The 22,506-nt window shown below is 42.5% G+C and overlaps 1 protein-coding gene across 1 annotated transcript in view; it reads right to left on the reverse strand.

Annotated features, from left to right (window-relative positions):
- LOC130284515 (gamma-crystallin 1-like) overlaps window positions 1–20,292 on the reverse strand; it is a 42,285-nt gene extending 21,993 nt beyond the window's left edge. The window contains exon 1 of the mRNA XM_056534934.1: window positions 19,927–20,292. Coding sequence (XP_056390909.1) covers window positions 19,927–20,136 — 210 coding nt within the window. The 5' untranslated portion in view covers window positions 20,137–20,292. The remainder of the gene's footprint in view (window positions 1–19,926) is intronic.
- Window positions 20,293–22,506: the final 2,214 nt, after the last annotated feature.

Consider the following 22,506-nt stretch of genomic DNA (forward strand, 5'->3'; position numbering starts at 1 on the left):
GTTATCGGGTTAATTATACTAGAACAAATTCCAGAAGATTATTCCAATCGATTTCAACATTTAATCAATGGAGAATCCTTTTGGAATTATAAATTGGCTAGGTTGATCCCTCAGGGATTAAATGAGATCATCGAAAATGTGTGCTGAACTCTATCCTGGTCCCCTGTTCACATGCAGTGATTTTTTTGCATTAGTGATATGTGCTTTGCCACTATTATTGTTTTAAGGTTTTCTCTTGTTTTTAATTTCAATATTATTATTTTCATTTAGTGTCTAAATATTATAATAACTTCTTTTTTATGATGACTTCTGTATAGGAGAGATATTTTTTATGGGATCTTTTAATATCCTTATGTACAATGTGTGTGTGTGCCGACGCGCATATTTATGCGCATTTATAATTGTAAACAAAAGAAGTTACTAAAGCCCAACCTATAGTGGGATCTATTTATTGCCATAGGCTTTCTAGTATGGAACAATTATAGAAATAATTAATGCTAAATATAAAGAATATTCAATATCATTTTTTTATGCACATGTGGGTGCGCGTCAATCACACACATATTCTATTTTGTAGTGATGTATTTTATACACACTGCTGTTATTGTAATAATAATCTATCATATATGGTTACTATTTATATCTTGTCTATTTAATTTAGATTGCTGTCATTTTATATTTGTTATTCATATGGGTGTATGTTTTCTGCATAACCCGAATGATAATCATACTAGTGATTTGAAATTTAAAATATTTTTAAAAAGCTACGAAAGTTACAAAAGAGTTAATATCATTCAGTATATAAGATCCCTCCTTATCCTGTTTGTAGTGCCTGATGAAACCACGTAAGCACGATGAAACAAGTTGCTTTTTTGTTTTAACAAACCTATTCTACTCACCTGACGTGTCCATCCCTGGTCAACGCCGCTGAAACCCACTACTCCTTGGAAGTCTTTACCCGCCCCTATTCGCATGATTGGGGAAGCTGCAGACCGGGCACTATACTCACTCACTCTGACCATTGTTGTGTGTGAGCTCACACAAGCGCCTCTGGTAAGAGTTCCTAAATTCACTGTTACTTATTGGCAGTTTTACGCTATTGAGCGCTTTTCTATTCCTTTATAGTTATCTGGCAATGCTGGGAGTTATTGTTTTGCAACAGCTGGAGGCTCCGTTTAGGAAACAGTGTCATACGAAACGATTTTAATTTTTATGGGGTTCAGTGGAGGGGTAACAGTGTAAGGGTGTGTGTATATGTAGTGTTTTACCCTTTATTTTGTGTAGTGTAGTGTTTTTAGGGTACATTCACATGGCGGGGGTTTACAACCAGTTTCCCGTTTTCCCACTGGGAGTTTGAGCTGCGGCGGAATATTTTAGCCGCAGATCAAAATTGCATTGGGTAACTCACTGTAAACCCCCCGCCTGTGTAAATGTACCCTGTACATTCACAGGGGGGGGAGGGGCGTGGGGTGTTGGGGTGCAAACCTCCAGCTGTTGCAAAACTACAAATTAGTTTTGCCACAGCTGAAGGCAGACTGGTGGAGGAACTACAAATTAGGTAACAGACTAACTCAGTGTTTCCCCACCAGTGTGCCTCCAGCTGTTGCAAAACTACAACTTCCAGCATGCGTCGTCTGCAGTGCATGCTGGAAGTTGTAGTTTTGCAAAAGCTGGAGGCCACGGGTTGGGAAACACTGAGTTAGGTAACAGACTCTAACTCGGTGTTTCTCAACCAGTGTGCCTCCAGCTGTTGCAAAACTACAAATTCCAGCATGCACTGACCGTTGAAGGGCATGCTGGGAATTGTAGTTATGCAACAGCTGGAGGCACACAACTCTATCTCCCAGCATGCCCTTTGGCTGTCCGTGCATGCCAGGCCCCCCTAGACGATGTGCCGGCATGGCTGCTTATAGATATCAGCAGTCATCCCATTCCGATCACCACCCTCAAGTACCAGGGCGCAAGGGCATACCTGTACGCCCTTGGTCCTTAACAAGTTAAAGGGGTTATATGCTTGTCATTTTTAAAAGGATTGTGTCTGCATTGCTAAGTCTATGTTTGCCTCTTATTGGCTTCCCTTGGTAGCAGAAGTGGGTGCACAAGATACCTATAAGCTATCTTACTGTGGTCCCAGAGGCTCAGGGTCTTCAGGAACAGGAATGTTGTTCTTTTCTGTGGTGAAAAACCAGAATGGTGGCTTTCGGTTTTTTAGCTGCTCTCTCTAGCAGCTCCATGGACAATAAATAGAGCAGTGGCTTGCATTTTACATATCCGATGTGGGTCACTTTACATGGTAATTACATGGAGAGGCACTTACTTATTTAATTAATTCTGATATTTGTTTTCATGACAGATTATACTTCATGTAACTGGTAAATTCTGGTTGATATTTTCAGTAATTTTTAAACCCACAAATAAGCAAACAATTTTAAAATTAGCATTTTTCAAAATGGGAAATTCTTTGAAAGAACAACAGTCCTGTCTTATAAAATAGTTATTAATCAATATTTACCATGTGTCTACTTTCTGTTCACATCATGTGTTAAACATCCAAGATGTTAGACTTGTATGTTTAGCACCACTTTTTCTAATTTTTCTCATTGTCACAAAGAACATAAGAGAAAAAGCACCAAATTTCGCCTGAATGAGGCAGTGCCCCATATGTGACCATGAACTGGTGTTTGGGCACACAGAAGGCCTCAGAAGGGAAGCAGTGCCATTTTAATAGTACAAAGCGAGTGTATGAGACTGCTAGTGTGTGATTCATACAAAGTGTGTGTGAAAACAAAATGTGAGACTTTAGAGAAAAGCCAATGTATTAATTGTATTATTTACTGTCTGATTTTGTTTGTTTGATATCTTTGCTATACCCATTACTGAAATGTCCTCCATGATTGACAATGCTCTAGATATGCAATCCTTGAACAGCAGTTTGAGAGTGTATACTGCTGTGCGAGGTGTGTGCAAGTTGTTTATTTGAAAGCCTGGATCCTGGATCTAAGGGAACAACAAGATCGGGATCTATTGGCAACTTGGTGAGAAGTTTGCTACTCTATGAACCAGCATTCCTTGGGGCAGAGGTGGGGAGGATAGTGGCATGGAGGTGCTGAAGAAAGAGGGAGCTAGGCTTGTGACAGTTAAAAGGTGGGGTAGAGGGATAAGGGTCAGAGAGGCTAGCCCTGATCTGGATCACCCTAACAAGTTTGACTGTTTGCCAGGTGAGAGGAATGTTAGGAATGTTAAGAAGTCTGATCACAGGGGTCCTGCTACTGGGGACCACCACGATATCTCTTGCAGCACCCTGTTCCTCAGCTGCACGGAGCAAGGATCGCTCGGTGGCTGATGACAGGTGATACAGCGGACGGCTTTGCTGATCAGCTGCACACTGTGACTCAATTGTGGTGCTCTTCCCTTCCCCGCACTAGGTGTAAGCTTCTTGATGTGCTGCTAGTATACATAGCTCCGTACTCTGCAGCCTTAGGGTACGTTCACACGCACGGATTTTCGCAGTGTATTTAGCTGCGGATCCGCTGGTAAAGGCCCGCTCTATGCTGTCTTTACATGTGCCTGCTGGTAGAGGCAATACACCATTACAAGCAGACACCCTGCAGCGATGTGCGCGGCGTACTCGCACATTGCAGCCGCTCTCCCTGCTCTGAACTAGGCAGAGAGCTCCCACGATGTGCGAGTATACTGCGACTCGCACATCGCAGTGTGTATGTTCATAGCAGCGTATGGCCCCTACGAGCAGGCACATGTAAAGCCAGCATAGAGCGGGCCTTCACCAGCGGATTTGCAGCATAAAATACGATGTAGATCCGCGCGTGTGAACGTACCCTTAGGCTAAGTTTCTACTTGTTTTTTTTTTTTGTTTTTTTTATTCTGCCTCATGGCTTTTTTTTTGGCCAAAGAATGCTGCGGCCAGATATTAGCTGTAAATCAATGAGAAATCGCAAAATTCTTTTTCCACTTGACGTTATTCAGTTTGGCAAGTTTTTTTTATCCTTTTGCCGTTTTTCACTCTTTTTTGGCGTTTTTCAGCGCTTTGACGGTTTTTGCAAAATTGCAGCATGTTGAGCCACTGGCGTTTTTCCCCTTGAAATCGTGGCGTTTTTCTCCCATAGAAGTCTACGGGAGTAAAAAAATGCCAAGAAAAACGCCATGTGGGTTTTAACTTTGGCGTTTTTTAAGGCGTTTTTTATTCTCTTTGGACTTTAGCGATCCAAAAAAGTGATGAAGATACATTTTTTTATAAAAATTTTTTTCAAAACATACAGTAGTTATGGAAAACATTGTATTTAACAAAATTTATCTTTTTTATAACAACATTTTTATTAATTTTTAAACAAGGAACAATTTATGTGGGCGGGCAGGGCACAGAAAATATAGCCGACAATAATAAAAATGTAGTGTGTGTGTTTTTCACTTTTTATTCTTTATTTTTAGGTGGTACTACTACTCCCAGCATTGAACACACTGTTCCATGATGGGAATAGTAGTACCTGTACTAATTGACAGATCGCCCCGGGTTCAGTTGCGATCCTCCTGTATAATGTATAGATGCGGCCGGCCGCTCTTCTATGATCCCCTGCACTGACGTATATATATACAGCAACAAGAAAGAAAGAAAGACGTGGTCTCAAATGGCTGGAGGTGCTCAACCCCAAATGCAGTTGCGCATTTTTGCTGGGGGAGCAGATCCTGTCCTTGTGGTCTGTTGCTAGGGGCAATCCCCAGCATAAAAATGCATACAATGGGGGATGCCACAATAGGATACTACACCAGATGGACGGTGTGGATGTGTAACAATTAGAAAAATACAGGAATTTAGGTGCACTACTGTGGTAGATGTAAACGATGATATTGGCTAACCCTCAACACTGATGTTAAAATTGAGACATTAGCCAGTTTATCCTTAGATGAAGTTCATGCCAGAGCCCGCACACCAACGCCAAGGTTTCTCAAGTGGCACGGGACCTAACACTAACCTACCTGTGTGTCATAAGCAAAACCAGGGGCCAGTGGGCAATTAGGGCAGCATTAGGCCGACTCACATCCTCCTCCCAGGTTACCTCCAGTGTGGCTGGGCACACATATAATGGGAAGAGGGAGGCAGACTATAAGCCCCACCCAAGCTGGCTGATATAGTTGCTGGCCTCACAGGTGAACCTTAATGCTGCCTAGAAAGTGTTCAAGGTGCATTACATATGGAGTTTACACATCTCCAAGTATAAAATTTAAACAACAAGAAGAAAGACATGGTCTTAAATGGCTGAAGGTGCTCAACCCCAAATGCAGTTGTGCATTTATGCTGGGGGAGCAGATCCTGCCTTTGTGATCTGTTGCTAGAGGCAATATCCAGCATAAAAATGCATACAATGGGGGATGCCTGCAGCAGACTACAAGTGCCACAATAGGATCCTACACCAGATGGACTGTGTGGATGTGTAACAATTAGAATAATACAGGAATTTAGGTGCACTACTGTGGTAGAAGTAAACAATGTACACACCGTCCATCTGGTGTAGGATCCTATTGTGGCACTTGTAGTCTGCTGCAGGCATCCCCCATTGCATGCATATATAATGCACCTTGAACCCTTTCTAGGCAGCATTAAGGTTCACCTGTGAGGCCAGCAACTATATCAGCCAACCTGGGTGGGGCTTATAGTCTGCCTCCCTCCTCCCATTGGATGTGTGCCCAGCCACACTGGAGGTAATCTGGGAGGAGGCTGTGAGTCGGCCTCATGCTGCCGTAATTTCCCACTGGCCCCTGGTTTTGCTTATCACGCACAGGTAGGTTAGTCTTAGGTCCCGTGCCACTTGAGAAACCTTGGCATTGGTGTGTGAGCTCAGGATATACTGGCTAATGTCTCAGTTTTAACATCAGTGTTGAGGGTTAGCCAATGTCATTGTTTACATCTACCACAGTATTCCTGTGTATATATATATATATATATATATATATATATATATATAAAAATATATATATATATATATATATATATATATATATATATATATACGTATTCATATTTCCCGCAAAGAGCTGTGATTGGCCAGATGGTTCCAGCCAATCACAACTGTCTGTGGGAAATATGAATAGGTGTATATACGTCAGTGCAGGGGACCATAGAAGAGCGGCCGCCCGCATCTATACATTATACAGGATGATCACAGCGAGTGTCAGGCATGATACCCGCTGTGATCTTTCCTTAACTGCAGGTACTACAGCTCCCCACATGGAACAGAGTGTGCTCCATGATGGAAGTAGTAGTACCTGCAGTTAAGGAAAGATCACAGCAGGTATCGCTGCTGACATCTGCTGTGATCATCCTTTCTATTGCAAAGATGTGGACCGGCTCTATACAGCGCTCGCATCTCTGCACTATACTCTGGCCAGTGATATGAATAGAACATCACTCATTCATATTTCCCTCTGAGAGCTGTGATTGGCTGCAACCATCTGGCCAATCCCCACTCTGGGCGGAAAATATCAATGAGTGATGTGCTATTCACATCACTGGCCGGCCGGAGTACAGAGCAGAGATGTGAGCGCTGTATAGAGCCGCTCCGCTATATTATCATTCCAGGATGTAGAAACATAGTAGAATGTGTTGCTATTGGTTACAGAGGCTAAAAAAAGTAGTGACTGACAAGTTCCTTTTAGTATATATATATATATATATATATATATATATATATATATATATATATTGTTAAGCTATATACCAGCAAGATATCAAGAAAAAATCTCCTCGGCAACCAAAATCAGCAAAAGAATACTGTTAAAAAAGAACTGGGGTACCTTTAAAACAACTTTTAATACGTGCTCATAATAAGATCACTCAATAATTATAAAAAAATATATAAATTCAAATTCACAAATACCCATAGGACCAAATATTTCAAAAAATGCAGTACACTGCAGTACTTTTGTGATAATCAGTTGCCATTCGTTGAAATATTTGGTCCAATGGGTATTTGTGAATTTTAATTTATATATATTTTTTTTATAATTATTGAGTGACCTTATTATTAGCACGTATTAAAAGTTAAGTTTTAAAGGTACCCCAGTTCTTTTCGAACAATATTTTTTGCTGACAAATTCACAAGTTAACAGAGGGGCCTACACCAACTATATGGGGGGGGGGGGGGGGGGGGCTAGGCCTTGAGCTGTGTAAGGGGCCCAACAATTTCTGATGGCAGTCCTGTTATAGACAGAGAACTGGGACTTTTAATGTACCAGGGGGTAGAGCGGAAATGAGATGTTAGAATAGTAAAGAGGATTAAAAGAAAAAAACAAATGCTCTACTAAATTGCAGGGTGACTAATGCTAGAAGTTTGACCTAAAAAAATTGACGAACTGGAGTTAATTATGTCTGAGGAAAATTATGACAGTGGGAATAACAGAGAAATAGCTGGACATAGCTATGACTGGGTGGTAAACATACAGGGTTATAAGTCATTCATGAAGGATCAGAAAAATTGTAAAGTCCAGGCAAAGGCCACACTGCGGGAGGATATATGTAAGGAAAATGATAATGAGGAGTCATTATGTGTAGAATCATATGGAGAGAAAAATTTATAACTCATGGGGGGTTGCTATAAGCTACCAAATATAATGGAAGAGGCAGAAGATCAATTCATGAGACAAATAAACAAGTCAGAAAATCACAATGGGGTGGCAATCATGGGGGACTTTGAATGGGCACTGTCATTAAAACTAATTTTTGCTATTGCACTCCTTATGGTAAATGACAAAATCTTTCTAAAATACTTTGTTTAAAAAAATGAAGTTTTCTGTGTTTTATTTGTTTAAAAGTAGCTGCCACCAGGCATCTCCCTACTTGTCCAGAGCACATTTCCACATCTATTGCACAGACTTTGGACTCCTGCTGGCCTGGCAGAGGTCCAAAATCAGGAAATGCAGTCTGGAGGGCTAAGGGGGTGTGTAAATCTGAGACTGAGCAGAAAATACAGAGCAATATCAAGGTAGAAAACTAAAAAAGAATAATATCATGATGGGGTAGAGAACGGGGAGGATTACAACATTTTACAAGATCATGACAGGTACTCTTTAACTATGACTAAGAGCTTATGCACGAAATGCGTTGGCGTTTCACTCCGATTTTAGAGTGACATGTCAGTACCTTACCCTGCTATGTTTTTTTAAATTTTTTTTTTGCATGAATAAACATTTTTTACTTTTTTTAACGTTTTAACTGCTTTATTGGGAGCTGGGTTTCCACTTCTATCTGCCTGCTTTCATGCTTCTGAATTACTATACACCTGTGCCTGGCAAATCCAAGTGGTGAGCTGATCTATCTTTTTCTCGTATGCCTACTCTTTAACTAGTCTCATATAAACTGGGCAACTTAGACCAGTGAATCTTATAGGGGAAACCGGTTTTGGCTACAGTCAAATATAATTAACTTTTCCCAAACGGTGCTGGACCCAAGCAGAGGGGGTGCCCTACTGGACTTAAAGGGGTACGGACCCCACTAGACATCTTATCCTCTATCTTATCTCTATCTGTGTTCTCTCCTACAGCACCCTGTGTCATCTGCTGCATGGAGCAAACATCACTCCGTCCCTGATGATGGGCGATACAGGGGCCGGAGTATTGTGATGTCATGGCCACATCCCCTCATGACATCACACCCCACCCCTCAATGCAAGCCTATGGGAGTGGGTGTGATATGATACTCCAGCCCCTGCATTGCCTGCCATCAGGCACGGAGCGAAATTTGCTCTGTGCAGCAGATGACACAGGGTATGGCAGGAGAGGGCTCGGGGGGTTCCCAGTGGCAGGACCCCCGCAATCAGACATCTCATCCCCTATCCTTGGGATAGGGGATAAGATGTCTAGGGGTGGAGTACCCCTTTAATGTTAACCAACAGACCTAATAGAGTAACTAATGTGCAGGTTTGGGGACACCTAGGAAATAGTGATGATAATATAATACATTTCGACTTTTTCCTTTTTATTTGTTACCCACCCTTAACCTATAAATCAACTTGATATCTGCGATGTCCTGCAGCAATGTCCCGCCTCGGCCGATTATAGGGTGAAGCGCTGTGTGACGTACCGGGCTAAGGGAAGTAGGAAGTAGACAGCCCGGCCGACCGATCAGCTGTAGTGGAGCTCCATGGGAACGTAGGAAGGTAAGTAAAAGATTGTCTTCTCTTTTTTTGCAGCCCGGGAAGGATGGAATAGGAAAAGTCTGCACCAGACATCTCCTTTAATAGTGCAGTATAACATCCTGCCTCTTATTTAATCCCATTGGATATCTACTATCAAGCCCCATGATCCAATAAACCTCCCTATCTAGGAGCTTCAGTCTATGGTTACCCCCTCTCACTAGGACTCCTACCCTTTCGATACCCTGGAGAATTAGACTTGTATGACTACCCTCATGTTTTTCTGCAGTGTTGGCTAATCATGAAGACATGTCGGGAACTGAAATGCCGTACATCTGAAAGATGCTTTCTAACCCTAATTTTTTGTGGGCCAGTAGTACACCCTACATATTGGACATTACAGTCCCAACATGTCACCAAATATATCACAAAAGATGTGTTGCAGTGAATGTATTGCTTAATAGCGTACGTCTCATCTCTCAAAGCAGAAAAAAATTCTTTAGATGTAAACATAACACTGCAACACATGCATATGCTGTGGCCACATTTATAAGTACCTATATTAGTCAACCAAGTCAATGGTCTCATAGTTTTAGAAGTAGTTGGCTTATGGTGGGTGCCCTTCTTGATACACACCTATAGCCTTCAGTGAATATAGACTTATAATTAGGGTCACTGGTAATAATTGGCATGAATTTATGTATAATATTAGTTATTGCTCTAAAATCCACACTATACTGAGTATCAAAAGCAATTGTTTGTTGCCCAGTGTTCTTATGTCGTCTGGAAGATTTTTTACCCAGAGTAAGGTTAAGTCTGTTTTTTGACCTAACCACTTCTTTAGCACGATCTATCTGCCATCTATGATACCCCCTCTTACGTGTGTTGTGCTGCCTCGTGCCATCCCCCCCATGTGGTTAAAAATTTGCCTGTGGGGGAGATGCGGGCCAGACGTAACTGCACTCATGATGCAGATTTTTAGGATGAAGCCAGAGAGATAGGACTACGTTTACAAAATAGGGTGTATCATAGAAGGCAGATAGAACGTGCTAAAGAAGTGGTAAAAAAACAGACTAGACCTTACTGTTAGGACCTGCGCTCTGGCCGCACACGCGAGCCGTGAGCGCATGGCCCATCTCCTTCTGCTGCCGGTGGGGCTGGGATTCGCATCGCGGGACGCGCTCGCATGCGAATCCCAGCCCCTCGCTCATCTCCTGTTTCTTCTGACTCTTCCCCAGCCTCTCTGCTCCTACCCCAGGGTGCACGCGCGAGCGCCGGAGCTCTGAAATTCCTCTATAGTTCCTAAAGGCAATAAGAAATGCGTTTTTGCCCTCAGTGCCCTCTCAATGTCAATTCCTCTGCAGGAGTATTAGGGGGTAACCGTTATACTGTAACAGATCTTATAACGTGCCGGAGTTCCTTTGTTGAATATTTCATCTGTTGCAGTTGTAATTTCTTTTATATTTGGAAAACTGAGAGACAGCTCAGCGTGAGATTTAGAGAGCATCTGTATTCTGTGAAAAAGGGGGAGGGTCTCCTCGTTTTGTGACCCACATGCAAGATTTCCACAATAGTGACTGTTCTACTGTAAAATTTGGTGGACTTGAATTGATTCATAGAAATGTGAAAGGAATCAATCGCCGGCAGATTCTATTACAAGCGGAGCACCGTTGGATACTGTGCACAGAGGCGCAGGGCCCGCTTGGCCATAATGATAGGCTGGATCTATCCCCATTTCTCTGAGCCAGTTCATCTTTTGCAATTTTATATTGTTTAGTTCTTTAGTGCCGGTGCATTTATGTAAGGTATTCACTTACCCCAGTGCACATTGATAATTTAGTTTTTTTTAACCTTGTCTTTTTCTTTATATGTGTTCCCCGTGACACTGCACCTGTGATCACATGATCTCTCACCTGCTCTATATCATTGCACGGCACAATGACGTCATCGAGGCCGGAAGAAGCGCATTTATATGCGTGAAACCGCCGGCAGTCGCCTCTGAGCGCCCCACGCCACCTCATCTCCTTTGCCGGATTAGCAGCCCGAGATGGGAGCTGAAGGTTCAGAATCTACATGGCGAGTGCAGGATGCCGTTTTTTCTTGTGTATCACACTGTATTCATTATGTCTTTCATTGTCCTAGCACCACCGTTTTTCTGATTATATCTGGCTTGTTGCCTGCACGCCTGCATTGTCCATCTCGTGGAGCTGCACAGCAAGATACTGGTGCCACTGGTTTTTCTCTTTTTTTTCTTTGCTTGTCATATTCAAAATAATATGCTTCCCTTCACCTGCCCTTAACTTCTGTCTTCAAGCAGCAGCCACTAGAGGGAGCCCTCTGCTTGTATATTTATACTGAACTTTTTTTTTTTTTTTAAATCAACTGGTGCCAGAAAGTTAAACAGATTTGTAAATTACTTCTATTAAAAAAATCTTAATCCTTCCAGTACTTATTAGCTGCTGAATACTACAGAGGAAATTATTTTCGGAGCACAGTGCTCTCTGCTGACATCATGACCACAGTGCTCTCTGCTGACATCTCTGTCCATTTTAGGAACTGTCCAGAGCAGCATATGTTTTCTATGGGGATTTTCTCCTACTCTGGACTGTTCCTAAAATATACAGAGGTGTCAGCAGAGAGCACTGTGGTCATGATGTCAGCAGAGAGCTCTGTGTTCCAAAAAGAAAATAATTTCCTCTGTAGTATTCACCAGCTAATAAGTACTAGAAGGATTAAGATTTTTTTTATAGAAGTAATTTAATGTTTAAACTCAATAAAACATTTATGTGCTGATGCTTGTTAGCAGCGGAAATTTTTTATTTTATTTTTACCCAATAATTTTTCCTCAATTATTGGTATTAGAACCCCTTGATCTCTATCCGTGCATCATAGGAAAACCTGTAAAATGTTCTTTGATGTTTTCTTTCCTGCTTCTGTTTTCAAGTACACCTAGAGCAGTGATCTCGAAACTGCAGCCTTCTAGATGTTGCAGAACTACAACTCCCAGCATGCCCGGACAGCCATTGGCTGTCTGGCCATGCTAGGAGCTGTAGTTTTGCAACATTAGGAAGGTCGCAGTTTGGAGATCACTGACCTAGAGTGATTGCCCTACATTAAGCACCTAAACACAAAGGATCGGGAATAAGATGTATGATCACAGGGGTTCCGCTGCTGGGAACCCCCGTGATCTCTGTGCCGGGTGCTGCCTCCGAGATGGGGACATGAAATCACGACCACACCCCCTAGTGATGTCATGCCACGCCCCCTCCATTCATGTCTATAGGAGAGGCAGTGACTGGTGCGGAATGCCGGGGGCTGCACCGAGATCGCAGAGGTCCCGGAATACCCCTTTAATTTGTGTGGTGGAAAGTTTGTTCCTGCACCAAATGTATTACTTGTTGCAGGGCATGTGATAAATATGGTGCTGATCACATTTCTTACTTCAGTACTCTACTTTGTTCTGTGCCTCCTGCTGTAACAAAAGGTGCAACTTTTTAACAGTGCTGTCCACAGCCAGTTTAGTTAGCCAAGTCAGGGTGGGTGTAGTTAGCGCAGTTGCGCCAAAAGATGCGCCACACTAAAAAGTCGCACATGATAAATTCTTGCGCACTGCATGATATCAACTGAAATCCCAACTTGATATGTTCTTTTTGAAAACCCTTCTAAATGAAATGTCCCAAAACTCAAAAACGCAAAAAATAAAATAAAATAAAAACTGGTAAAATTCCAAACCCCCCCTCCCTGTATGTGTCTATATTGTATTTGTATACATACATGTGAACTTAGATATACGCATGTATTTGGATCAGCACACGTGTCCTATTAAAATCAATGTCAGCGCTTATTGACATGTTGGAGATTTGTTTCTGTTTTGTCCTAATCAGCAGCACAAGTGGGGAATTTCTCCTCCGTGAAGCAGGACAGGCGGAATTTTTATTTAATTACTGCCTAAGGTAGAACTAATTTAACAATTAAGGTACCCTATAAAGGGGATCCCTGCCCTCAGAAAGGTGCTTTTTTCTGTCCTGTGCGGACAGCAATGACAGGCTGTGCTTATATTTTCCATCTTGTTTTTGCCCATTTGTTTTTCTGCTCTGCAGCACCTTTTTCTGTATTTATTTTTCTGTGAGCTCTTAGGTTTTTGCTCACCTCTAGGCTGCACTCCTCTGTATGTTTCATGTGCTTTCAGCTTGCGCTCCCACGTAGCACCTCAGCTGCAGACCGTAAGTGCGTCTTCTGACGGCTTCCAGTTTTCTGGCCGGTAATCATGCTGAGTTTCTTGCACTCTTTCACTCTGGCTGCCGGCCGGAGGAGCGTTTTTTTTGATGACTTCGGTTTTGCGGTAGTTTTCTTTTGTTGTTTTGCGCTTATCTGTAGCTGCGGACTGGGATGTGTGTTATCTGGCGACTTTGGGTTAGTTTTCAAATATGTGTTCTATATCCAATATTTTCTTTTTACATTTCTAACAGTTTGGTGCAGATTTCATATCAAAGGCCGTGTGTGTTCATGACATCATTTCTGGGGGCGGAGCCAATTAGATTTTGGCACCCGTTTTGTATTCAAGCCTCATCTTTTGTTCTTCCTTTCATTCCTGATCAAGCTACTAGAGTGCGGTCCTGTGTATCTTTTTACCGTTTTTTTTTTTGCTTGATACTCCTAATATCTGTGCTAGGCACTCTTTCTGTTGTCCCTCCTTCTGGCCTTTTCTGCGAAGAATACCCCTCATAGGGTACCTTGATTGTTTAATTATATCTACTTGGGCAGTAATTTAATAAACATTTCACCTGTCCTGCTGGCTTCACAGGGAAGAAATTCCCCACTTGTGCTGCTGTTAGGACAAAGGGGGAACAAATTTACATTAAAATTAACGATTTTCCTAAAAAAGTGACAATGCAGCAGTAAAATGGAGTAATCCTACCACAGAGCCATTAAAGATTGATATTTTCATCATATCCACTGGATATGACACAAAGAGGGGGCAGAGAAACCATCACATTTTTCATATGCATGAACAGAAACTGATAATGACAGTGTTCTATGACTTCTAATTGACCTCATTGGGATTGCCATGTAAATTTAAGCTGAAAGTGTCAATGGACCCCAGTTCTTACAGTAATGTGCGTCCACACATGTAAAACCAGTCAGAGATGTATGCCATTAATGATATGTTATTCTGTTTCGGCATAAAGTGGTACTCCACTGGAAAACATTTTTTTTTTAAATCAACTGGTGCCAGAAAGTTAAATAGATTTGTGAATTACTTCTATAAAAAAAAAAATCTTAATCCTTCCAGTACTTATCAGTGTGCTGTATGATCCACAGGAAGTTCTTTTCTTTTTGAATTTCCTTTCTGTCTGACCACAGTGCTCTCTGCTGACACCTCTATCCATTTTAGGAGCTGTCCAAGGTAGGAGCAAATCCCCATAGAAAACCTATCCTGCTCTGTACAGTTCCTGGTATGGATAGAGGTTTCAGCAGAGAGCACTGTGGTCAGGCAGAAAGGAAATGGATCATACAGCAGCTGATAAATACTGGAAAGATGAAGATTTTTAATAGAAGTAATTTACAAATCTGTTTAACTTTCTGGCACCAGTTGATTAAAAAAAAAAAAAAGTCCAGTGGAGTACCCCTTTAAGGCTGATTTCACCCATTGAGGTTTTTAATTGTGATTATTGACTACAAAGCCAGGAACAAATCTGAGAATAGAAGTTCCTAGTATTTCCTTTATATATGTCATCCATTTGTGATCTAATTGCAACCAGAAACCTAAACTTGTGAACACAGCCTAACTTGTGTTAGATGTTATAGCATTGAACGCACTAGGTTTGGGTAGCATTAATAATTGTACTAGAGGTATTAATGTACTGTACTGCTTTAGCATCAATTGAACTAGGGATGGGTGAAGTCATTATGTATAGTATAGTTGTCAGCATTCATGGAAATGAAGGTTGGTGTGGGCATTAATTATACCGTGAGTGAGTGGTTACACTAATTGTATTGAGGGTTGGTGGCATCATTATTATACTGAGTTGCAACATTACCCTTTTGTTGCCAGTACAATTTTCACATTTGTTACACACATAAATAAAACCTGAATTATATATTTATATTACACCATCACACCTGTGTGTTTTCTGAAACTAGATGCCTTTGACATTGTAAAAATGCCATCAAGTACTTAAAGTATATACATGAAGGTATCAAATATAACAAATGTAAAAAATTCAATAAAACCTCCAAACATATTTTTTCATGATACTTTGGCATGCTTCACACATTTGTATGCAGTTTCTGTAACATTTTTGTAAAGCAGTGGGTGATCCACTGTGGAGGTAGCTAGAGGGCTTACCTCTCCTCCTATGGCAGCCGCGGCTCTGTGATTGATAGAGCCTGGCTGGACCAGGCTTAATCAATCGAGCGCAGAGCACACAGATCAATGTAGTCCTATGAAACTACATTGTTCTGTATGATGAATCTGATGATTCCTTTTTAACCCCTTAACGACAAGGGACATAAATGTATGTCATGGTGACGTGGTACTTAACGCACCATGACATACATTTACGCTCCGCCATGATTGCAAGCACCGGAGCGGTGCTCGCGTCATGCCCGGCAGGTCCCGGCTGCTATCAGCAGCCAGGGACCCGCCGGAAATGGCAGACATCCGCGATTCTGCATATGTCCGCTATTAACCCCTCAGATGCCGTGATCAGTACAGATCATGGCATCTGCGGCAGTGCGGTACTTTGAATGGATGATTGCATCGCCCACAGTGCTGCCGCGGGGATCCGATCATCCAGCATGGCGGTCGGAGGTCCCCTCACCTGTCTCCGGCTGTCTCCCAGGGTCTTCTGCTCTGGTCTGAGATCGAGCAGACCAGAGCAGAAGATCACCGATAACACTGATCAGTGCTATGTCCTATACATAGCACTGAACAGTATTAGCAATCAACTAATTGCTATGAATAGTCCCCTATGGGGACATAAAAAGTGTAAAAAAAGTAAAAACATTTAAAATAAAAAAGTGAAAAAACTTGAAAAATCCCCCCCCCCCCCCCCCCCATGTTGGCGATTGCAGAAAATTGCATGTCAATTCAGACAGGGAAGCAACTTCTCCACTGTGTGACATTTCTTTCCCAGGCATAGCAGACATAATAAAGCATGGCAGTGTTTATTTGGGACTTTTTCAAATATATTTTTTTTTGAATGTCTGATATATGATGTGAGCAAAAATAAGCAAATTTTTCTGTTTGGTAATTTTATTTTTCCATTTACACTGCTCACTGGGCAGGATTAATAATGTTACAGTATATTTTAACAGTTTGGACAACTTCACACAATGCAATAAGAAATATGTTTATTTATTTATTTATTTTTTCACATTTTTTTTCATGAAAAATAGGAAAAGGGTGATTTAACCCCTTAACAACATAGGACGTAAATGTACGTCCTGGTGCCCTGGTACTTAATAACGTACATTTACGTCATATACATGACTGTGAGCACCGGAGTGGTGCTCGTGTCATGTGCGGATGGTCCCGGCTGCTATCAGCAGCTATGGACCCGCCGTTAATGGCGCACATCAGCGATTGCGCTGATGTGTGCCATTAACACTTCAGATGCCGAGATCAATGCAGATCACGGCATCTGCCGTACTTAATATGGATGATTGGATCATCTGCAGCGCTGCCGCTGGGATCCGATCATCTATAATGTTAGATGGAGGTCCCCTCTCTTGCCTCCGTCCGTCTCGTCGGGTCTTCTGCACTGGTCTGAGATCAAGCAGACCAGAGCAGAAGATAGCCGATAATACTAATCAGTGCTGTGCCCTATGCATAGCACTGAACAGTTTAAACAATCAAATGATTGCTAGAGATAGTCCCATATGAGGACTATTAAAGTGTAAAATAAAAAGTAAATAAAAAAAAAAAGTAAAAAAATTAGAAAAATCCTCTCCCCCAATAAAAAAGTTAATTGTCCCTTTTCCCCTTTTTACCCCCAAAAAAGCGTAAAAAAATTTATAAAAAAATTATTCATAAACAAAAAAGCATACATTTAAAAAAAAAGTAAATAAATGTGAAAAATCCCCTTCCCCCAATAAAAAAGTTAATTGTCTGTTTTCCCCTGTTTATCCCCCAAAAAGCGTTAAAAAAATTATAAACATATTTGGTATCGCCGCGTGTGTCAATGTCCAAACTATCAAAATATAATGTTATTGATCCCTTATGGTGAAACGTAAAGAAAAGTCCAAAAGTGCTGCTTTTTTTTGTCACATAATATAAAAAAAAATATAAAAAATAAATTTATTAAAAGTTCGATCTATGCAAAATGGGTATCAATAAAAAGTACAGATCACGGCTCAAAAAATAAGCCCTCATACCGTTGTTTATCCAAAAAAATGAAAAAGGTGGTCAAATTAGAGGGATTTTAAACGCACTAATTTTGTTAAAAAGTTTGACATTTTTACCGTAAATTGTGTAGTACAGTGTGAAAACAAAACCAATTTGCTAAATTGCTGTTTTCTTTTCAATTTCCCCACACAAATAGTATTTTTTTAATTTTGCCCCACATTATATGGTAAAGTGAGAGATGTCATTACAAAGGACAATTGGTCGCGCAAAAAAAAAAGCCTTCATACTAGTCTGTGGATGAAAATATAAAAGAGTTATGATTTTTAGAAGGAAAGAAGGAAAAAACGAAAACGCAAAAAAAAAATTGGCTCTGTCCTTAAAGGGGTACTCCACCCCTAGACATCTTATCCTCTATCTAAATGATAGGGGATAAGATGTCTGATCATGGGGGTCCCGCCACTGGGGACCCCCACAATATAGCATGCGGCACCCACCTGTTTCTGCTCCGGAAGCGCTGGAGGGTTTGGGCCCCGACCACGGGAACGGAAGTTCATGACGTCACGACTCCACCGCCGTGTGATGTCATGCCCCGTCCCCTCAATGCAAGTCTATAGGAGGTGGCGGACCCCTTTAAGGCCCATTTTGGCCTTAAAGGGGTACTCCACCCCTAGACATCTTATCCTCTATCTAAATGATAGGGGATAAGATGTCTGATCGCGGGGGTACCGCCGCTGGGGACCCCCGCAATATAGCATGCGGCACCCACCTGTTTCTGCTCCGGTAGCGCTGGAGGTTCTGGTACCCGAGCACTGGAAAGGAAATTTGTGACGTCACGTCTACGCCCCCATGTGACAGGCCCCGTCCCCTCAATGCAAGTCTATGGGAGGGGTGTGACAATTAAAATGTAGGTCCATACAATTAAAATGATACCCTATTTATATAGGTTTGATTTTGTCGGACTTCTGGAAAAATTCATAACTACATTCACGAAAATTTATATGTTTAAAATTGTCCTATTCTGACCCCTATAACTTTTTTATTTTATCATGTACGGAGCGGTGTGAGGGCTCATTTTTTGCGCCGTGATCTGAGGTTTTTAGCGGTACTATTTTTGTATTGATCGGAATTTTTGATCGCTTTGTATTCATTTTTTCATGATGTAAAAAGTGACCAAAAATACGCTATTTTGGACTTTGGAAGTTTTTTGCGGATACGCTATTGACCGTGCGTTTTAATTAACACTATATTTTTATAATTCAGACATTTCAACATGCAGCGATACCACATATGTTTAAAGAGGGGAAAAGGGGGGTGATTCAAACTTTTATTAGGGAAGGGGTTAAATGATCTTTATTAACTTTTTTTTCACTTTTTTTTGCAGTGTTATAGCTCCCATAGGGGCTATATCACTGCACACACTGATCTTTTACATCGATCCTCGTTATCTAACAGGATAATATTGATCGATGATTCTGCGATTTCGAGGCGGTCACGAACAGCCCACTGAGCTAAACGGCAGTACTTTACTTTCACTTTAGACCTGGCGATCAACTTTGAACGCCACATCTAAAGGGTTAATAGCGTGCAGCACTTCAATTAGTGCTGCACGTTATTAGCCACGGGTCCCGGCTGTTGTTAGAGGCCAGGCCCAACCCGCTATGACGTGGGGCCACGCCGTGGCTCCAAGTTATAGAAAGGGAGCAGGCTCAGGGCGTACAGGTACTGTATGCCATGAGTCCTTAAGTGGTTAAGGGGTTAAATTTCTTTTGAGGGAGGAGTGTTTTCTTATATTTTTTAAAACATTAATAAGCAATTTTTATATTACTTTGGTATTGCATGGATCAGTTCAACCTGGGCTTTGCTAATAGAGCATGCAAGGGGAAAATTACATAAGCACATTTACTAAGGCAGGCACTAAAAGCCTAGTAAATTCCTCTGGCTGCCATAGTAACATTGCTGGGATGTCAATCAAACACTAGTGGCGAGTGTCTGCTGCAAATAGAAGCTGGCACTCACAGTGTATGGAGCAGGCTCAGCTTCTGAGCCTTCGTCATATAATCTTTTGCGACTGGCGTCATAGAAAGCCGCATGGTGGCCACGAAAAATGGTTTATGACAAGAGTTATTTTTTTATCAACAAACTTTCCTGTGGATTTAGATAGTTTAGAATATGTGTTATTATTGTTATCAATTTACACATAGACTAACATATTTGCAATACAGTGACCCCTCGACATACGATGGCCCCGACATACGATAATTTCAACATGCGATGGCCTCTCAGAGGCCATCGCATGTTGAAGGCAGCATCAACATACAATGCTTTTTTATGTCAGTGCCATCGCATAAACGGCTATCCGGCAGCGCTGACTGCTTCAGCTGCCACCGGATAGCCGTGTACGGTGCCCCGTGAGCTCCGGTGATGGTCACTCACCTGTCTTCGGGGCTCCGGCGCGTCCTCTTTGGGATCCTCTGCATCGTCGGCGCTCTCCATCGACGTCATCACTGTCCCATCATCCAATAGGAGCGGCGTGCGTAGCGATGTGATGGCGGCGACGGAGAGCGCGGTTGCTGGGGAAGCAGAGGCCTTGCCGGAGCATCGGGGACACCATGGGGATGCGGCGACAGCAATGGACGGCAACATCCCGGGCAGCGGTGACGAGCGGTGACGGTCCGGAGCGGCGGGGACAGGTGAGTACAACTTTCTCTAACAGTGGTCTACAACTTGCAGACCTCCAGGTGTTGCAAAACTACAACACCCAGCATGCCCAGACAGCCAACAGCTGTCCGGGCATGCTAGGTGTTGTAGTTTTGCAACATCTTGTGGTCTGCAGGTTGTAGACCACTGTCCTATACTTTACATTGCACAGATCCCTCAACATACGATGGTTTCAACAAACGATGGTCCGTTTGGAACGGATTACCATCGTATGTTGAGGGACCACTGTATTTATTCATATAGGGGAAGATTTATCAAAACCTGTCCAGAGGAAAAGTTGCCCAGTTGCCCATAACAACCAATCAGATCGCTTCTTTCATTCTTAACAAGGCCCTTCAAAATGAAAGAAGCGATCTGATTGGTTGCTATGGGCAACTGGGCAACTTTTCCTCTGGACAGGTTTTGATAAATCTCCCCCAGTTTTCATTTAGTTTTTGAGTCAAAGCCAAAAGTGAATTTGAGGAAATGGGACCTAAAAAGGAAGGGCTGGATTTTACTTTAAATGGAATAGCCTTTGTGTAGAAGTGGTAGCTGTAATTACAGTGATAGAATGTAAGCATGGGATAGGCATAAGGCTATCCTACAAGATAGGGCCAGCGACTATTCATAATATTCAGAATATTTGGCAGACAAGATCAGCCAAATGGTTCTTATCTGCTAACATATTCTATGTTTCTTGCTGAATTTACTTTTGGCTTTGGTACAAAAATATTGGAGCTCATTTCAAAAGTCTCAAATAAGAAAAAATGTCTATATTGCCCACAGCTACTTAAATTAATGCAGCTTTTATTTTTTTATGTTGCTCTTCAAAAATGAAAGCTGGGCTGTTTTCCTTTTAGACAGTTTATATAAATCTGCCCCACTGTACATGTAAAACCCTGATGAGGGCCAATACCCCGAACAGCTGTCTACAGATTTGCACTTTCTCCTTTTGGAGAGTTTTCTGACTTAACCCTTTAACCTGTTGGAGACCATGGGCGTATGGATACGCCCTTGCGTCCTGGTACTTAAGGACCAAGGGCGTACCTGTACGCCCGTGGGAATTTCGATCCCCGCACTTGCCGGATGGGGATCGGAACGGGTGCCGGCTGAAATCATTCTGAGACCCCCCATGTCGGTGATTGCCGCAAATCACTGATCAATTCAGATCGGCGTTTCACGACTTTTCCGGGCTGATCGGGTCTCTGATGACACGATAGCCCGGAAAACAGGGATGATTGGAGCTGTCAGAGACAGCCCCATTCATCATAGAGGAAAGGAGCGAAGTGGCAGTGTGCCACCTCCTCCTATCCCCTGTGATTGGCCGATGCGGCCAATTGACGAATCACAGGGCAGGGGAGGGGGGAACGTTCATTTCCCCTGCTCTGTCCGCCCCTGGATGTCTGGGCAGAGCAGGGGAAGATGGCGGTGAAGTGCAGGGGCCGTTGCGGGGACTGCCGGTTACCTGGGCTCACGCGGCGACCGAGGACCAGGGACTGGCTGACAGGAGGCGCAGGCAAGTGAAGGAGGCGGCGGCTTCCTAGATACAGCTGTGAAGATCGCCGTAAAGTGATCTTCACTGCTGTATCTGGGAGTTTCTTTGGAGACCACTGTCCTTCCAGATGTTTCAAAACTATAACTCTCAGCATGCCCAGACTGTCCAGGCATGCTGGGATTTGTAGTTCTGTAACATCTGGCCCTTCAGATGTTGCAGAACTACAACTTCCAGCATGCTGGACAGTCTGGGCATGCAGGGAGTTGTAGTTTTGCAACATATAAAATGGCACTGTTTGGAGACAACTATACAGTGGTGTCCAAACTGTAGCACTCCAGATATCAATTCAAAGCATGCCAAGACTGTCCAGGCATGCTGGGAGTTGTAGTTCGGCAACATTTGGCCCTTCAGATGTTGTCGAACTTCAACTCCCAGCATGTGTGGGCATGCTTGGAGTTGAAGTCTTGCAACATCTGTAGGGCTACAGTTTGGAGACCACTACACAGTTGTCTCCAAACTGTTCTCCTCCAGTTGTGGCACAGGTACAACTCCCAACATGCCCTTCGGCTGTCAGCGCATGCTGGGAGTTGTAATATTGCAACAACTGGAGGCGCACTGCTGTTGCAAAACTATAGCTCCCAGCATGCACTGACAGACCATGCATTCTGGGAGTTGTAGCTTTGCAACAGCTGGAGGTGGAAACACTGCGGTAGTCTGTTACCTAACTCAGTGTTTCCCAATCCAAACCAGTGTGCCTCCAGCTGTTGAATAACTACAACTCCCAGCATGCATGGTCTGTCAGTGCATTCCGGGATTTGTAG

Source organism: Hyla sarda, chromosome 8 (genome assembly GCF_029499605.1).
Source record: "Hyla sarda isolate aHylSar1 chromosome 8, aHylSar1.hap1, whole genome shotgun sequence".
Classification (NCBI taxonomy): Eukaryota; Metazoa; Chordata; class Amphibia; order Anura; family Hylidae; genus Hyla; species Hyla sarda.